At 34.0% G+C, this 19,825-nt stretch overlaps 1 protein-coding gene across 2 annotated transcripts in view; it reads left to right on the top strand.

Annotated features, from left to right (window-relative positions):
* Positions 1-19,825, top strand: part of LOC145120319 (sterol 3-beta-glucosyltransferase UGT80B1-like) — a 33,705-nt gene that overhangs the window by 4,954 nt on the left and 8,926 nt on the right. Inside the window, exons 3-12 of one of the 2 annotated variants that reach the window (XM_079056148.1) lie at positions 66-177; positions 526-696; positions 1,012-1,075; positions 1,358-1,415; positions 1,486-1,590; positions 1,664-1,838; positions 9,750-9,880; positions 10,108-10,210; positions 10,320-10,396; positions 10,572-10,619. In XM_079056148.1, coding sequence (XP_078912274.1) covers positions 66-177; positions 526-696; positions 1,012-1,075; positions 1,358-1,415; positions 1,486-1,590; positions 1,664-1,838; positions 9,750-9,880; positions 10,108-10,210; positions 10,320-10,396; positions 10,572-10,619 — 1,044 coding nt within the window. Of the gene's footprint in view, positions 1-65; positions 178-525; positions 697-1,011; positions 1,076-1,357; positions 1,416-1,485; positions 1,591-1,663; positions 1,839-9,749; positions 9,881-10,107; positions 10,211-10,319; positions 10,397-10,571; positions 10,658-19,825 lie in introns of both variants that reach the window. The other variant, XM_079056149.1, reaches the window with a different exon arrangement.

The raw sequence follows: 19,825 nt of genomic DNA on the forward strand, positions 1-19,825 counted from the left end.
TGTACCCCTCCTTTGTACACTTTTAGTCTTCCTACCGACCAAAATGGTTATATATTTTTTTGCAGGAGTTTGGTCATCATGTTAGGTTGGCAACACATGTAAACTTCCAATCTTTTGTAGAATCGGCTGGTGTAGACTTTTATCCTTTGGGTGGTGATGCTCGTATCTTGGCAGCATGTAAGAGGTTTTTCTTAATAAACAAATTCGCCTTATATTTATTTTGTCATATTGCAACTATATTAAGCTCTATTCGTATGGATGATATGACATGAGATAGCTCTTGCATTTGCTATGCACCGACTAATACTAAAAGATGCAATTTTTCCCACTAAAATGGTGGAACAATGTCTCGTTATCTATCTCTTATATATGCAAAAACATGAATGTCCTCCTCTTTATCATCAAAAATAGCCTTAGAGAGTTTTTCTAGTCATATATCATGTAACAAATGTAGCCCTTAACCCACATAGATATCATGTTTGAATTCCTTTTCAAACACAATTAATTTGATTTATTGAACTTTAGATATGGCAAGAAATAAAGGTCTTATTCCATCAACACTTGGTCAATTACTCACACAAACTAAGCAAGTAAAGGAAATTATTGAATCTCTTCTTCCAGCATGCATAGAACCGGATCAAAAAACCAACCAACCTTTTCGAGCTCAGGCAATCATTGCAAATCCTCCAGCATGTGGTCAGTTCATATTGCCTAATATGTTTCCTTTACACCTTGATTTTCTGCTCTTATAATTGAAATATATTGAGATAAAGGCAAAATATTGATTTGGAGAAAAAATAAATATACGTAAAGAAAATTAGTTATTGATTTGGGGTCAAAATACAGAAAACCAAAACATATTTAATTTCACCATTTTGAGTCTAGTTCCAAGATTTATAATTAGGTTTTTGGATATTCGAGTCGTCTAAAATATTGAGAACAATAACCATATACTATAACTTGGAAAAGGTTATCACATCTTAATGTGTTTCTTTGCTTGAATTTTGAAAGGACATGCACACGTTGCTGAAGCTCTTGGTATACCTCTTCACATTTTCTTCACAATGCCTTGGACGTAAGTTTTGACTCAAGTTTCTTTTGTTATATTCTTACATTGTTGTTTTTCGGTGGAGTAGAAAGGGTATCATTTGTGTGAAATATAGGTCAATTTGGGTGATGTTTTATTGCTAATGGGTCCAAGTAGCTAGCAAACTACAAAATTTAGTGAAATATGGAACTCGGTCGAATGGATTCAATTACTTCATTTAGAAACTTGATCATCATTTCAATATAGTTTTTAATCCTTTCTAATAAACATGGAATCTTCTTAATTCTTACACTCCTTTCATATATACAGGCCAACATCTGAGTTCCCTTCCCCCTTTGCACCTGTTGCTCAAAGTGTTGGTAATTGGGTACGCGTTCAAACACCATTAACAAAATTTCTTAATTGTAACTTTCTCATTGTTGTTGTTGGATATCCAGCTATCGTATATAAATGTAGATATTTTTATTTGGTGGGGCATAAGAGGATATCTAAACGACATCAAAAGGAAGTTGACACTTGTCCCTCAGACTACTGGTAACTGGGTACGTTTTCATTTCCCTGCAATAACAAAGATTCTTAATCGTAATTTTCTTATTGTTGTTATTTTGCATCCAGCTCTCATATATAGTTGTAGATCATATCATTTGGTGGGGCATAAGAGGATATATAAACGAGTTTAGAAAGAAGTCGAATCTTACTCCTATTTCTTACTTAAGCATGTATCGTGATTCAATATCTCATTTCCCGACCGGATACATGTGGAGTCCTCAGGTTGTACCAAAACCAAGTGGTACGAATTAATTTTCATGATTTAATTGTTGGATTAAATATAAAGATATAAGAATTTCAATAACATTTAAGAAATATAAAGCAAGATTGCTTTATGCTATAACACAAAAACTTCATTTACTCCTCATGATTTACAAGATAAGGTTCAAATGTTTCTACTATCTATTGTGTGCATGTAGGATTGTTTCTGGACCAATCATTTTAGCTATTTTAAGAAAGTAATTAATGCATATTAAATGTTGAATCAATCAAAAAATGATTGGTCCACAATCAATCCTACATGCACACAATAGATAGTTAGAACACAATAATCTAACCCTATATATATATATATATATATATATATATATATATATATATATAGAGAGAGAGAGAGAGATAATACAATAATAAATTTGAGTTTTCATGATTTAATTGTTGGATTAAATATAAAGATATAATAATTTCAGTAACATTTAAGAAATGTAAAGCAAGATTGCTTTATGCTGTAACACAAAAACTTCATTTACTCCTCATGATTTACAAGATAAGGTTCAAATGTTTCTACTATATATTGTGTGCATGTAGGATTGTTTATGGACCAATCATTTAAGCTATTTTAAGAAAGTAATTAATGCATATTAAATGTTGAATCAATCAAAAAATGATTGGTCCACAATCAATCCTACATGCACACAATAGATAGTTAGAACACAATAACCTAACCCTATATATATATATATATATATATATATATATATATATATATATATACAGAGAGAGAGAGAGAGAGGTAATACAATAATAAATTTGAGTTTTCAAGATTTTTTAGGTTTTTAATTAAAATAAATGCCAAAAATCCTTAAGTGGTGTTATACTCCAAAAATCAAAGAAAATTTAAAAATTTTAAAATCAACCATGAACCATCATTGTTTACAAAAATACTCATTGTTTAAAACGTAGCATAATATCCGTGTGTCCCAGATAAACCAATCACATGAAAATAGAAAGATGTGCACGATCAGACCTTTGCTTTCCCACGATCCTCTGAAGTAGCTGAAACAATAAACTAAAATTGTAAGCCAAAGCTTAGTGAGTTCCCCCAAAGTACCAACACACCACATGACAAACAAGTATACAAATATGAGCAGCCAGCCTGACTTGACCGCCTCGCAGCGCATATAACATATATGGACCGCTGGCCTGACTAGACCGCCTCGCAGGGCCTACAACCTATATGGTCGTCCCCAAGTGTCTTGGCCTACAACACAAAGCAGTATCACATCAACCTAACCAAAATATGTCGACATATGTAAAAGATAAACATAAACACAAAACCAGAAAATACAGATAATCATATCGATCTATAAACCAGGCATATACTAGCATAGTACTATCCCATAACCCGAACATATAATCTAGTGGGTCGACATTGGTGCATTTGACCCACAGGTACAGTGAGGAAAACTCACCTATCAGTCTAAATACGAGCTGAATAAGTCTCTGCTCCGAAACCGGCTCTACTGGACACTTATTATCCAAAATATTGCCCACCTAAATTAATATCAATTTACCCAAAATACCCCTAAGTCAAACTAGGTCAAAGGTCAAATTCAACAAACCAGCCGAGTTGACCCAGCTGAGTACGAAGGGCGTACTCATCTGTACGCGGGTCGTACTCGATGGCTGACCAGGATCTGGGGTTTAGTTGTGTACGCGCATCGTACCAAATGGTACGCCCAACGTACGCAACTGGACCTCCACTTAACCCATTAATTGCTTAATACTTCACCTTTTACGTCCAAAATGCATATCCAAGTCTCAAATATCGTTCTTAACCATAAAGTTTCCAACTTTATGGTCTTGCATGGTCAATAAGTGCTTAATATCAAAACCCTTAACCACTTATCCCGTTAAGTCCTTGTAACTCACGCATGGAAGGGAAGAAATGATCAAGACTACATTTTTATGCTTCTAAACACCTCAAAATGTATGAAAGGACAACTTAAAGGGATTGGAGTAGCTCATACTCAAAATACCCAACTAATGGGACCAAATGGACACAAACTTCATGGCTAACTTAGATCTATCCATAGAATCATCAACTTCATAACTTTATACCTCAAAATGAAGCTTGGAGGTGAGGTGTTCTTGGATCCATAAGGTCTTGATCTTCCAAGTTGGTGCTTCTTGCTTCACCTTGCTTCAAAGGCACCACAAACACACACTTTTGAGCTCAAAGGAACACATACAAGAGATTTAGGTTGCAATGGACGAAATTAGGGTTGGAGGCTGATGGGGGGAAGGGGAAATAAAAAGTTAATGATGTTTATAAAGGGTCCAAACCCTAAAATTAGGGTTTGTGGCTCACCCACGTATGCCCTAGCGTACGCCCAACGTACGTGAGTCCGCCCCAAAAATTACAAAAAAGCCACCATCCGCCATTTTGCAATCTTTCTCATGCACAAGGGCCAAAATGCAATATTTCTTCGTACATAGGGTTAAAAATTGAAAAAACCTCATCATCGGGATGTTACAAGTGGGGTACAAATATACCATTTTTTCAAAAAAAAAAAAAACTTCATTACAATAGGAGATGAGACCCATTTTTAAATGGGGTCTATCCACCCCACTAAATATGGCTGTATATGCAATTGGACATCAACGATCATACAACATCATCCTAAATGTTGCAACCCCTACCTCCGCGGTTAATAACTTCTCTCTAACTACCAACTTCTTCCATAATTAGCTAACTAGTAAATAACTTATAACTAACAAAATAACTACCATTTAATTACTATATTCTTCTAAGACAATACTTTCAACATTCACCCTTAATCTAGACCTGAACCACATCCACACAATATATTGTTGCACACCACCATTAGTAGTTACTCCACTATATTTTTTTTACTAGTTGCCATCTTAGAACACACACTAGTGGTAACCCTCCTGGTTCATATCTGGTTGCTAGGAAACATTTTCAATCTCATGTTTCTGGTTTGTTGGTGTATCCATGATCAGCATCCGATTAGTCAATACAACTATCATCCACAAATTAATTCCTTTGGACGTCAAAAGAATCTAATACAATTGTAGTTGAAACTTCATGTCATTCCTTTAGATTTTGGGATTTTCTCCTTCTCCCAAAGCTTTGGGTTTCACATCAAATTCATTCTCTTTCTTCGTGAATTTCTCCAATTTATTTTCTTCATCCAATTTCTTGTAGAATCTTATAACGTAAAGATCATTATCTCATGGACCCTCGTGTTTATGTTTCTCATGCCCCTTATTATCACTTTTCAAACTATGTTTCATCATAAAACTCACACACGTATCATTATCTTTATTTGATTTCTTCACAAACCCCTTCGAGTCATTATTATCGTTTTCCAAAATCCTTCATCTGGATCAGTCACCACACAAATCCCAACATAAGAAAGAAAATTTCATTTTACCTGAGATCTTTTCAACTGGTTATTTAATCCAAACTGCATCCTTTGTTACAACCACAAAACAATCTAGAACCATGCTATATGCCTGGACCATGAATCATTTCTCTAATACCATTTTGTTGGAGTACATATAAAGATATAAGAATTTCAGGAACATAACTGCATTGTAAAGGAAGATTGCGTTATGCTAGTAGAGAAAAAAAATCATTTGTTCCATAGAATTACAAGACACATACATATAAACATCAACAATCACACCCCTTCATCTTAACCATTACAACCCTTAACTTTGGCGGCTAATAACTTCCATATAACTGCCAACTTCTTCCAGAATTAACTACCTAGTAACTAACTTCTGAATAACACAATAACTACATTCAATAACTATAGTATTCTAAGATAAGTCTTGATTATACTTTCAACATTCTCCTTAAAGCTAAACTTAAACCACACCTACAACATCCTAATGTTGTGCACTACCATTAGCAATAGCCCTACTTCTATTTTTTTTCATTAGTTTCCTTTTTAGAACACATTTTAGTAGTAACCATCCTAGTTCGTTTACTTTGACTTTCATTTTTATCAGGCTGGTGAGAATCTTTCAATGTCTGTGTCTGGTTGTTGGTTTTCGATGATCATCATTCGTTTTTTCAATGATGGCATCCTCCACATATTGATTCATATATACATCAAAAGAGTCTAAAAATACTTTAGTTGACACTTCATGTTCTTTCTTATATTTTGGGATTTTCTCATTCTCCTTTAAAGATTTCGAATTGATATCAGATTCCTTCTCTTTCTCCTTGATTTTCTTCATTTTTTTCTTCAACCAATCTATTATAGACCATTAGAAGACCACGATCATCGTCGTCATCATCATCATCATCATCATCATCATCATCATCATCATCTCATGAACCTCATTATCACTTTCCAAATTTAGTTTCATTATAGAACCCACACACACCGTTATCTTCATTAGATTTCTTCACAAACCCCTTCAAATCAGCATCCTCATTTTCCATCATCTTTTCATGTGCATCAATCACCATACAAACACAAACATCACAAAAAAATTAACTTTACCAAGATCTTTTCAACTCGCTCATGAATCCAAACTTCATCCATGGTTACAACCATCAACCAATCTAGGATCATGCTATAGCCCCTTTTTAACCATCAAACCCCTTCATCCTAACTATTACAACCTTTTACATTAGCGGTTAATAACTTCCATATAACTACCAACTTCTACCAAAATTAACTACCTAGTAACTAACTTATAATTAACACAATAACTACCATTCAATTACTATTTTATTCTAAGACAAGTGTAGCTTATACTTTCAACATTAATGTGTGCAAATCATAACACAAGAAGACTTGCATGGTTTGCTAGGTATGAAAGTTCATCCTTTGATAAAAATAAATACTATTCTAGTGCATAACGAGTGAAAAAATTATAGATCCACCACTAACGAATATGAATATGTCTAATACCTACTCATATATATATAGGGTTAGGTTCATGTGAGACGACCTAATTTTGTGAGACCATGAGACGCAATCTTAGCCATTCATTTGGTAGATAAAACAAAAAACATTTTTAAAATGCAAAATAATTGAAAATTTTTGAATTTTTTTTTTTCAAATATTATTTTCGGAATTTATATTTTCAAAAAAAAAAAATAAAAAAATACCAAAAAAAATATTTTTTTTTACATATTCTAGTAGAATAATAGAATATTCTACATATCCGAGAAATCTAGTATAATATTCTAACATTCTAAAAATCACATTAGAATATTTACATTGTAATATTATATTAGAATATTTCACGCATTTTTCAAAAAAAACGGTAATTTATTTTTATTTATTTTATATTTTTTTTAGGTAATTAAAGTTCCGAAAATAATAATTAAAATTTTTTTTTTTGGATTTTTCCTTTTATTTTGCATTTTAAAATTATTTTTAGATTTGGTCTCACGGTCTCACAAAATTAGCATTGTCTCAAATGAACCTGAACTCATATATATATATATATATATATATATATATATATATATATATATATATATATATATATATATATATATATATATATATATATATATATCTCACTATTCTAATCTAATAAAATAATAGTTTTATTCTCCTTTTGACATGTGTCATCCCATTAGACCTCCTAATTAATGCATATTTTATTCTTCTTTTGCCAAGTGTCACCCTATTATGTCTTCTAATTAATGCATGCCATTTGTAACTCATGGATTCTCCATTTTAAATTTTAAATTTCACACTTTAATTACATTAAATTAATAACATTAGAATAAAAATTTAAATAAAATTAATATAAATTATAAAGTGATATAATTTCACATATTTATTTAAATCAATGATTATAGTTTTATATAACTAAAAAAAACTCTTAATTAATAATTTATTTAAAATAATTGATTAATAATTTTGAGTTTTTATTATAAAAGTTTAATTAATTTTATAACCGTGGGTCTCACGGGTTATAAACTAGTATATATATATATATATATATATATATATATATATATATATATATATATATATCAAGAATAACGTATGTGGATAAAAAGTGTCATTTCATAACACTATAAAATGGACATATGTCTAGTATTAAATGCCTTATACTTCTAGCCTGATGAAAATGCTCTTTTTCTCCCCAACGAGACGTTGGATCATTGCTCATCATGTTAAAAAATCATTCTCAAGACTGCAATCTCATCTTATTTAAATTATTTCACATGTGGCTAAGGATTCAAATTTCGACAAGGTGGTGGCCGATTCATGGGTAAAATTTCCATAATGGTTAGTTATTCTCCATTTGATTGGGCCAATAAAAGAAGCAGTCAATACATGGATGGAATTATAAATTTTCAAACGAGAAAGCCTAAACTTACACTTATTAAAAACATTGATCGCAAACTTGGAACTAAATGAATAAACTTTCCCCTTAATAAAACGAAAGTTGATTCACTATTGAGTGGAATACTGATCGAAGATACGCAATGCGGAAAAAGATTTTTATTATCTATGCCAACATGTGAGACGGGGTTGAGTATAAAGAAAAATGAAAATTTTCATGGTTTCATAAATAACCGATATAGAAAAAAATCGCACTAAAAGACTTAATATAACTAGAGTGTGTATCGAAGACAAGCCTGATAAAAGAAGTAGCCAAAAATATTTTTTCAAATAAATTCATGGAAGTGTTTCATAGGCGATGATCGATTTACAAGTAATGAAGTAAGAAAAATCTCAACATCGCTAAAAAATTTCCTTAAATCCCTATTCTTTTTCAAAGATATTGAAATCGTTGTATAGGGTTATGGATTAGACTAGGATCTCAATCAAAGATGAGTTTACTTTACGATTCATAAAAAAAAACACTAAATATCATCGGGGTTGATTTTATAAATGAGTAAAACACTTTCATTCACCGGTTTAGTAAAAAAAGTTGTAGTTCAACAATTACTTATCTTGGTATAATGAACCTAGTCGAAATGATACATGCCAACTAGAGACTAAAATAAATTCATTGACACGTTTTCATCCATATAATATACATGACGGATTCGTTAGTGTCTAATATACGGTATTCATGCCTAATTAATTAGTCTATTATAGTAAAATTCAGCCCTAAAAAGTATAACTCCAAATCTAAACCGAGACATGTGTATTAGAGAATGGTTTTTAGTCCCCAATAAGTTTATCTTAAAATGGTATTCGTGACCGATTCACCGGTCTCATATACCTAACTATGACTAATTAATCAACCTAGGATACTAAAATTTAGTTCATGATAATTTACCCTGCATATATAAAATTATGCATGTGTAAAAAATGACTAAAGTATAGTATCTAATAAGTTTCTCTCCAAAGTACCAGTACAATTTTATCACATACTGAAATTTAGTCCCTAATAATTTTGCCTCTAAAATTAAAACTAACACAAATATATCAAACACGGCATAATAACTCCAAATATAAGTCGGTGCAACAAAATCATATACTTAATTTAGTCTCAAATAGGTTTTTTTTGTTGATTTTTAATGATTCATCTGCTCTACATGTGTTACCAGTAGGTTCAAATAGTGTTGGTAGTGATGTTAGTATTTTGTATCATAGGCACATATTCTAAGAGTATGTATGATGCATATTATTCATGATATATACTATAACCTTTTGTATGTATCAAATATATTGTGCATCACTATATGCCTAATACATATTGTATGTATAATATATTTTGTATATATATATGTATTTTGTGCATCTTGATGTATAATATATTTTGTATATATGTACTTTCTGCATCTTGTGCTTGATACATAGTTGTGTTAGCCATTTACTTTACTCATTATATCATATTTTTAATATGAAATGAAAAGAAATGAAGATGTAATTGTTGGTTGCATAAACTTATACGTCGTTTTATACAGATTGGGGTCCGTTGGTTGATGTTGTTGGTTATTGTTTCTTGAATATTGGTTCCGAGTATCAACCACCCATAGAATTCACACGATGGATTGGAAAAGGAACAAGTCCGATATATATTGGGTTTGGAAGCATGGTAAGTGGACTTAATTCTATATGTAACTTAGTTTCATACTTGCTAATTTAAGTTATATTATTATGGGAATCTTGATCTAATGGATCACAGAAAATAAGTACACTTTAACTTTTCAAGTAATTGTGACCTTGAAAATTGATATTAATTAATTTTTGGTATCGAATCAATGTTTATTAAATCAATTGTTTGTTATATTATAACAAAATAAATCACTTTTTAATTTTAAGCCTATTGAGAATTCAAAAAGAACTACGAATATCATTTTGGAGGCTTTGAAAAAAACGGGGCAAAGGGGAATAATTGACCAAGGCTGGGGAAATCTTGGGACATGTAAGTTTCTTCTCAGATTGATCCCTTTCGTTTTATACATCATGACAAAATACATTAAGCTAATCATTTCCTATAATTTCTTGACCATTTGATAAAAATGGGATTGCAGTTTCCAAAATTTCAGATGATATTTTTCTTATAGTGGATTACCCGCATGATTGGTTGTTCCCTCAGTGTGCAGCTGTGGTGGGTTATATTTTAAGGCAACTTTCGATATTGTTATTATGATTGAGTTTTTTTTTTTTTTACTATTGCTATTGTTATTAATACAATTTGTTTCATTCTTCGTTCTCTTATAACGAAGGAAAATTAGCATACACGACTCCATTTATATTAAATAAAAAATCTATTGATTTTCTAGGTTCATCATGGAGGCGCTGGGACGACTGCAACAGGATTGAGAGCTGGGGTATTATTTTCATCTTGTACTTCTATATACTTTTTTAGGTAAAAATACTAATAAACATTATTTTCTGATAAAGCATATCTCTCATTAATCACATATATATACAATATAATTTGGATACACAATAATACACATGGGTCGAGACTGATTGGCTACTATATAAAACGTACACATACGGATATGTTAACATCCCCCGTACACGAAACATGGGTAGTTGGTCGGACATTGTGACCGGATATTATTCCTAAATAAAAGAGGATGATAGACCATTTGTGAATACATCTAAATACTCATATGTAGAGGAACATGTAGAACAAGCATGTAGCCTATAACAACTTTGTCCCAGACAAAGTGAATATCAATCTTAATGTCTTTTATATATTATCAATCTTAATGTCTTTTATATATTAGGGTTGAACTGGATTGGTAGAGAGATAGATAACACTTACATATTAACAAAGTGAATATCAATCTTAATGTGTTTTATATATTAGGGTTGAACTGGATTGGCAGAGAGATAGATAACACTTACATATTAACAGTAAACAATTATAACATCCATAAAATTCATGAAAAATTTAAACTTTTAAAATCAACCCAAAAACATAAGTCGTTTACAACATAGTTTTCAAAACTTGTTCCATATCAGAGTTTTTCCAAAATCATAAGTCCAAAACAGGAGGATGTGTACGGTCACGTCTTCGCCTTCCTACGATCCTTTGAAGTACCTGAAACATAACTCAAAACTATAAGTCAACTCTTTGTGAGCTTTCCCCCAAAGTACCAATACACAATATATATATATATATATATATATATATATATATATATATATATATATATATATATATATATATATATATATATATAACAATAACAAACAACATGCATACAGAGCCTTCAACATGACTGGACCGCCTTACAGGCCTTCAGCCTATCTGGACTGCTCACAAGACCTTCAGCATGACTGGATCGCCTCGCAGGGCCTACAGTCTATCCGGTCCGCCTTGGGTGTCTTGGCTTTTAGCACAAAGCATGACCGCCTCAACCCAACCAACCATAACATGTCGACATACACATAACTTATAAACATATAACCAGGCATCAGAAAAACATGCAGATTTACCAATCACTACCGCATGCTAACATCCTATCTACCAGGATACATATCTAACAGATCACTACAACATATCAACATCCTATCTACCAGAATACAGATTTAACAGATCACAATAGCATAGCAACATCCTATCTACCAGGATACAGATCTAACAGATCACTACGACATAGCAACATCCTATCTACCAAGATACAGATCAAACAGATCACAACAGTACACAATCATACGATAAACCAGGATAACAATCCAAAGGGCTGAGCTTGGTGCCTTCGACCCGCAAGTACAGTGAGGAAAACTCACCTCGCACTATCGAATATCACAGAAAGAATCTCTGGCCGTTGCCTCGCTAAAATGTTTGCGCTACAAATCACCATAATAAACATCCATCAATAATCGGATCTGGTCCAAACTTATTGCCCAAAATGGGGTAAAAGACATTTTTACCCTTTACTCAGCATGAACCAACAATCCAAATGCCTAAAAATCCAAATAAACACTCAAGGCCTATACATGGCCCACTTTTCTAAATTGGGCCCAAACCCTTACATGGGCCTTACCCTAAAGCCCACGAATTCTTTTCTACTCCAAACTCTTGCATTCAGGTGGCCCAACAAGGCCCCACACCACTAAGCCCAAATAATAGCCCAAATATGAGGCCCAAACATGTGAAGTCCATCAGACTAAGTACACGGGGCGTACTCAGCACGTACGCGCAACGTACTCGCTTGAGGGCTGGTACGCTAAGCGTACCTGCTTGTACGCACTACGTACTCACCCATTTAACCCAAAACTTGATTTCAACACTTAATCCCTTAAGACATAGGTGCAAAACATATATCTGACTTCCTTGAGCTGGATTATCACGTAAAGTTGCTAACTTTACGTTCATGCATGGCTAAATGAAGCTCTTAAGATTAAAGAGGACTTTACAAGTGACTTAATGCATGCATGTGACCAAAAATCCCATAAAGCTTGCACCTTGAAGCTCAAGGAGTCCACCACAAGCTCAGATCTAAAAGAACAAGCCCTTAAAACGTCTTAACTCTTCAATCAACCCAAAATGGGACCAAAAGCATAAAAAAACAAACTATGAGGAGATCTAAACATCTACAAGCCAAGGTATGAACTTGATACCTTAAAGATATTGCAAAAAGTGAGATGATTTTGGATCTATGACCTTCCTTCCAAGCAAGGCACCTTCAATCTTCAAAGTTTCCTTCACAATGAGCAAAACAACCACTAAAATCCTCTCAAGGGCTCTAGAACACCACTAAGAAAGCTTAAGGGATGACTTAGGGTTTTAGGAGGTTTGGGGGTTTGTAAAGAGGCCAGCCCTAGGGTCTTAATGTGTTTATATAGGGTACAACACACTTAAATTAGGGTTTCTTGAACTCCTCGTACGCCCAACGTACTCCTCGTACGCCCCACGTACGAGGAAGAAGTTTCGCGATCAAACTGCTGACTAAGCTCAGCGTACGCCAAGGAACGCCTCGCATAAGGGTCCTTGCAAGTGTACTTCCCATGTACGCCCAACGTACTAGGGTTTTTCCCCAAAACCCTAATTCTTCCGAAGGCCAAAACTTCTTCATTATAAATTTGATTCCGACTATCCTTATATCCATGAAAAGGTAACGAGAAGATCTATGCTTTTATCATCTCATAATCGCCTTAACATTTCCCGAATAAAAATCTAATTTCCATCAAAGACCGAGTTGACATTTACCAAAATACCCCTTGGCTCCAAACTACAAACCGAACCCCCAGATCATCTAGATTTACATCACCCATATCCAAATAGGTCCAAATCTCATTTTCTCAACGGTCCTAAGCCTGATAATTCCCGACCTTTGGTCACCACCCTGAATAGGAAACGATTCGGAACAGGGTGTTACAACAATCATGCCTTTGATGATCAAAAAGTACAACTATTATAGAAGGTTCATAACCAAGATGTTTTAGCGATCAAATTTTCCATTCCATGGTACTCGACCTCTGTACATGATCTTGTGATGATATTCTTGTGTTTGGATGAACAAGATAGAAGGTCTCATACCATAAAGATGTAGTATTCAAATATAGATTGTCATGTAATGGGACATCCCCTAATCTATATCTGAGAATGAAGTAAGGCCCTAAGCAGGTGACACATAAATTTGAATGTTGTGATTAATGGTGTCTCGAAGATGTAGCAATATGCGCTTTAATGCCCCAAAATATTTTTCCTAGGGATCATGCATGGAAGGCACACTTGTTGGACAACATAGGCAAGGCCGAGTATCATGAATGTGAGATATTAAAGAGCTTCATACTGGCTACAAAAAGTATTTTATCAGCCACGGGTGGACCGAAAGTATATAGTTTGCTTGCATATCAGCAAGGGTCTAACATGGTTTGTTGTTTTTGCATCTTACCATGGTCAATAATATCAATGACATATCTATGTTGGCTAAGTAACAAGCCATATTGATCTTGAGTGACTAAGATGCCAATTAAATAATTTATTGAAAGAGGATATGATGTGTTGAAATAATGTGTGTGACGAGGCAGTAAACATGATGTCGTCTATATAAACTAGATGGTATATCGTGTGTTGATGTATCGAAAATAAAGAGAGATGAGTTGCATCTTTTGCTGGTGAAACTTAGAGTAATGGAAAATTATGTGAACCGATGGACCAAGTACGAGGAACCTATCTCATCCGATAGAAAGATCGTTTAAGTAGGCGTACATGGCCTAGATGTTGTCGATCGTGAATACCTAGAGGCTGGAACATGTACATGATTTCTTGTAAGTGATTGTGAAGGAATATGTTCTTCACATAAAGCTGATAAACGAGTCAATGATGTGAGACTTATTAGCTAAGTACCATACGGATCGTGGTCGGTTTGACAACCAGACTGAACGTTTCATCATAGTCTATACGCGAGCACTAACTTTTGTCATTTCCACTAATCTTTCTTCGTAGCAAGATAATATTTTGGCAATATTTTTCCTTTTAAATAACCATATGTATTTGACCATGTTAACCCTCATTAGTTGCAGAACAAAATTCTAAGTGTCATTCGTGATTAAGGAAATGTATCCATCATGTATAGTTGTGGACCAGTTTCGGTACTTTAAAGCATATAAGTAAGATTGAGATATAGATGAGTCACTTAAGTAAGGTGATTAAGGTATATAACATGTTTTGAGATCTCATGCTTTTATTGAGTGGTTATTGTATGTCGAGTAATAGAAGGTGGGTTGGATTCGATGGTGACCAATGGGTTGTGGATGGGATTTTCGTAGTGGTAAGGGGAACAGTTGTTATGTATGTGTTAACACTATGGTGGGTTTTCGGTGTTGAAGCAACCAACAAGGAGGAGGGATAGTAGTGGTTGGATCTATTGGGAAGGATGTAAGGAAGGTGGTGACTTGTTTGATGTGGAGGATGTGTATGGATAAAGGGATTTGTAAAACACAACATGTCTCCCTATTATTTTCATTGATAAATTCTATAGCATCAGAAGCCATGATGGCTGGATGGATACCCCAAAAAAATATTTAAGGTATAGTATGTGAAGCTAGTTTACGGTTGTGGCAATGTGTGAGTAGCAAAAGCACCTGAGAGACACAGAGATGTGAATAAGTCAATTTTTTTTTACCAAAAAACTTTTGGTAAGGGGAATAATTTTTTATGGTGGTGGATGGTGTGATGTTGAGAAAATGGAAAGCCATATGGAGGCTTCAACTCAAAATGTGGGTGGAAGGTTAGCATGAAAAAGTAGTGAATGAATGGTGTCGTTCATGTTGTGTAACATCCATTATGATTTTTCGTACTATTGAGATATATGTGGACATGAAAAGTGGATGGACATTCCATTGGAATTACATAAGTTGTGTAAATTATGATTATCGAATTCACCATCATTATCATGTTGGAAAGATTTTATGTCCTAAAAGTGATTTTTGAGATATACGCGAAAGTGTAAAAGCTTGGAAAACATCTTATTTGCGTTGAAGTGGATATACCTAAACAACGTGTGAAAAAATATATAAAAGATGACATAATATTTCAAATCATTGTGACTAAGCAATAGAGATATCCAAGCATCTGAATGAATTACATCAAAAATATATAAAAACATCTTATTTGCGTTGAAGTGGATATACCTAAACAAAGTGTGAAAAAAATATATAAAAGATGACATAATATTTCAAATCATTGTGAATAAGCAATAGAGATATCCAAGCATCTGAATGAATTACATCAAAAAGGGCAACATTATTTGAACGACTAAATGGAAGACACACATGCTTACTTGATAACAAGCCAAACAAGGAATGTAAGACTACACTTTATTGAAAAAATAAGATGAATTGACACTAAATGTTGAAAACCACGTTTTTAACGATAGTCGAGACGTTGCTGACATATGGAAGTAGTGACGATGGTAAAAGTTTGATGCGACGCGCTAGTGACGGGATAAAGGTTGCTCGTGCTGTCACATCGAAGTATTGCTTAATAGGCCTAAATTCCTTCATGAAAAAACTAGATTCGTCAAATTCAAGGGCACATTTATTATCATGAGTAAATTTATGGACATAAATCAGATTCTTAATAACCTGAGGGGTAATTTGGACACTATGAAGATGAAAGGGGAAATGGGGTTAAGGCTAGGAATTTAAGTGTGCCCGGTCTTAGTTACAATTATGGAAGATAAATCACCAACCAATAAAGTTAGCGAATTATATGGAGTAGTAGTTGATTTCAATATACGTGAATCGCCTTGTAGGTGTGAGGTACCTCTAGAGTCCTTAAACCAGCCACAATTTATGAGATTCTTGATATTTTTTGTAGTAAAAAACTAAGGCAAGGTAGTTTCCTGATCTTCTATCTTGGTTAAAGTTATGTCCGAACAACCTCACGACTACTTTGGACTAGAGGTGCTAGCCATATGGGCCTATTGATAGGATAGTTGATCTCCCGAAGGTTTGTTGGGCATTCATGAGAAGCGGGAAGAATGTCAATGTATTAATAGGAGAGGAAGGGTGGTGACCGCCACGGATGTCGTGGTGGTCTAGAAGTCGACTATTTTTGATGCCTCTGTTTTGACTATAATTTTGGCGTATGTTTTCGGTTAATGGAATTTAAGGTGACGAGGTATGTTCTGAGCACAACGACTGAGCAAGACATAACTAATTCATTATTTTCTCTTTTAACAAGATCATTAAGTGTGTCACCAAAAAAAGCGAAATTGGCAACTGGTGACAGATGAGACTAGCAATGTTGTCATCTTTCGGAAAGGGACCGTAAGGGAAAATGACTTGTAAGACCAATGAAGTTTTGAAACCGTTAAAAAAACCCAATCATGTTTTGTTTGTTCAAAAAACTCAACGAACTAAACCTTTTGTCTAAAAAAAGCCGACGAACTTACGCTTTTGTTCAAGTCTCATTAGTGACAACCATATTTATTAGGTATACAATTAGTTGATAAATGACATGGCAGTATATTTAATGACATGGAACAAACAGTTTAAAATTGTGCTTTATATATCGATTTAGGGCTTGGAGAAGAGAAAAACAAACGATGTTTGTGTTCGATCTCTTGTAATGGCTAATTCTTCTTCCTCTCAATCGTTGATCTCCAACTCAAGATCTACAAAGAAGATATTGGATGATGCAATACCTTGTGGATGTGGATGCCCATCTCAGATTTGGACATCTATCTCTTTGGTTCCTTCAAAAACAAGAACTTATTAAGATAATCAACCAAATAGACAGAACATGGACATGATAAGTGTACATGATAAATGTTTCAATTACACTTACCCATTTGTTCGAACAAGCCCTGAACTTTTTCTCTGGATGATCCTCTGTTCTAGATATCCAAATCAGAGAAAGGCGTCCACATCCACAAGGGTTTGCATCATCATATTGATGGGTTTTATGCATAAGAAACAATCCTATGTGCTCATACAAACCCTAATGCTTGGATCTAGGTTTCTCTATGGTACATGCTTTGAATCCAAGACTTACAAAACTAGATCTATCATATATAATTCGAAATTATCATAAAGAAAACAGATCTAAGTGGTTTACCTCTTTCAAGTAGCTTGAATCCTTTGTAATCTTCTTGATCTTGAGCTTAGAGTCACAATTGTAACTCCTCTAATGGTTCACAAACCCCACAAGCAAGAAGGCAATATGAGAGAGGGTGAGAGGTGCTAGAAATCGGCCCTAGGGTTCTCTTAGAATGAAGTGTAGTCGATTTCCATAGCCTAGGGGTCTTATTTATACTTGCAGGCTACTAGGGTTTCAGTCTAAACCCTAATGGACAGCTTAGCCACCAAGCAGCCCAAGGAACCTTCTGGAATAAGGCCTTGGACGAAAATATGATGAAAATATGATGGATCCCCATCATAATTTCGTTCCCCCTTAAGTCCATTAGGTTTCCTTAACCCAAAACTTAAATATCATACATTTGACAGTTTATACCCCTTTATTTAATTAATCTCTTTTAGTCACCAAATTAATTCCTAATTAATTTATGACTAATACTAATTAAATAAATATGATTTCTCCTTTAATATATTATTCTTATAATATATTAATAAACCATAATATTCTCTCTTTCTCCTTAAATTACCTTGTCAAGTTGCTTTGGAGAAGGCTACCCAAAAGGACCATGCACAACCGGGTCAAGTACATACCAAATATAGTTACGGGCTTAGACACTATTCCAACACATATATCTTCTTTGTAGATCTTGAGTTGGACATCAACGATTGAGAGGAGGAAGAAGAAGAAGTAGTCATTACAAGAGATCAAACACAGACGTCGTTCGTTTTTCCCTTCTCCAAGCCCTAAATCGATATATAAAAGGTAGTTCGAATCTGTTTATTCAATGGCAGTAAATATAATGCTATGTCATTTGCCAACTAATTGTATACCTAATGAACCTGGTTGCCTCTAATGAGAATTGAACAAAAGCATAAGTTCGTTGGGTTTTTTATTAGACAAACAGTTAAGTTTGTTGGGTTACTTTTAACAACCAAAACATGATTGAGGTTTTCTTAACAGTTTCAAAACTTCTTTGGTCTTACAAATCATTTCCCCAATATCTAATTCCACGTCACAAGCCATGTCATTCGTTGACTTTAATTAGATGTTTGACCCTAATGAGAATTGAACAAAAGTGTAAGTTAGTTGGACTTTTGTAGACAAAATGTTAAGTTTGTTGGACTTTCTTGAACATACAAAATATAATTGTGGTTTTTTGAACGGTTTGGAAACTTTGTTGGGCTTATAAGTCATTTTTTCGAGACCGTAATTGTATACACTTTCGAATTCTTTTCAAGAACAATACCTTGAATGTTGTCAAGCATATCCATGATGATTTAATTCACATGCAATACTCCATGATGGAAGAGTCGCCGATAGAGATTGTTCAAAAATTCATTATCGAGTTAGGTGGATTTTGCTCCTTGTTGTTTGTTGGAATATTTGAGTTGTAGATCGATAGATTCCAAACAGAAAAACAATATTTAATCAAGTAAAGAACACAAGAATGGATCAATGGTGTCGAATGATTAATAACTCACACCTCAGAAGAGCTCGATGAAGAACTTCGACTGTAGAGGTGTGCTAGGGTTACAATGTCAGTAATTAAAAAGAACGATCTTTTTCAAAGCTATACATGCATGCAATATTTATATTCTAACCCTAATGTTTATCCACGGTTGGATAGGCCCAAACCGGGTTAACTAAATGGACTTATAGCCGAGCCCACAGACCCAACACCAGACCCAACAATCTCTCCCTTTGCGTCAATTGAGGCGAGAGACTACTTCGGTTGAGTGACCTTGATCTTCTTTACAACTTTGAAGAGCCGAGGGATGATCGCAAGAAGCGTCTGACGAAACTGAATATACCACCAAAGCATATCAGTGAACAATTTCTTATCAGCATCACTGTTCTGATTACACCTATGTATGATCTCCAAAATGTGCTCCAAACAAGAAGTGGAAAATAGGTGTTTGTCAATCAGAGCGAACATGCATTTTTGACCTTCGCCCCTTGTGAACATAACTGTGTGACATTTTGGAT

Source organism: Lactuca virosa, chromosome 6 (assembly GCF_052849685.1).
Source record: "Lactuca virosa cultivar CGN04683 chromosome 6, Lactuca_virosa_CGN04683_v6, whole genome shotgun sequence".
In the NCBI taxonomy this organism is placed as follows: domain Eukaryota; kingdom Viridiplantae; phylum Streptophyta; class Magnoliopsida; order Asterales; family Asteraceae; genus Lactuca; species Lactuca virosa.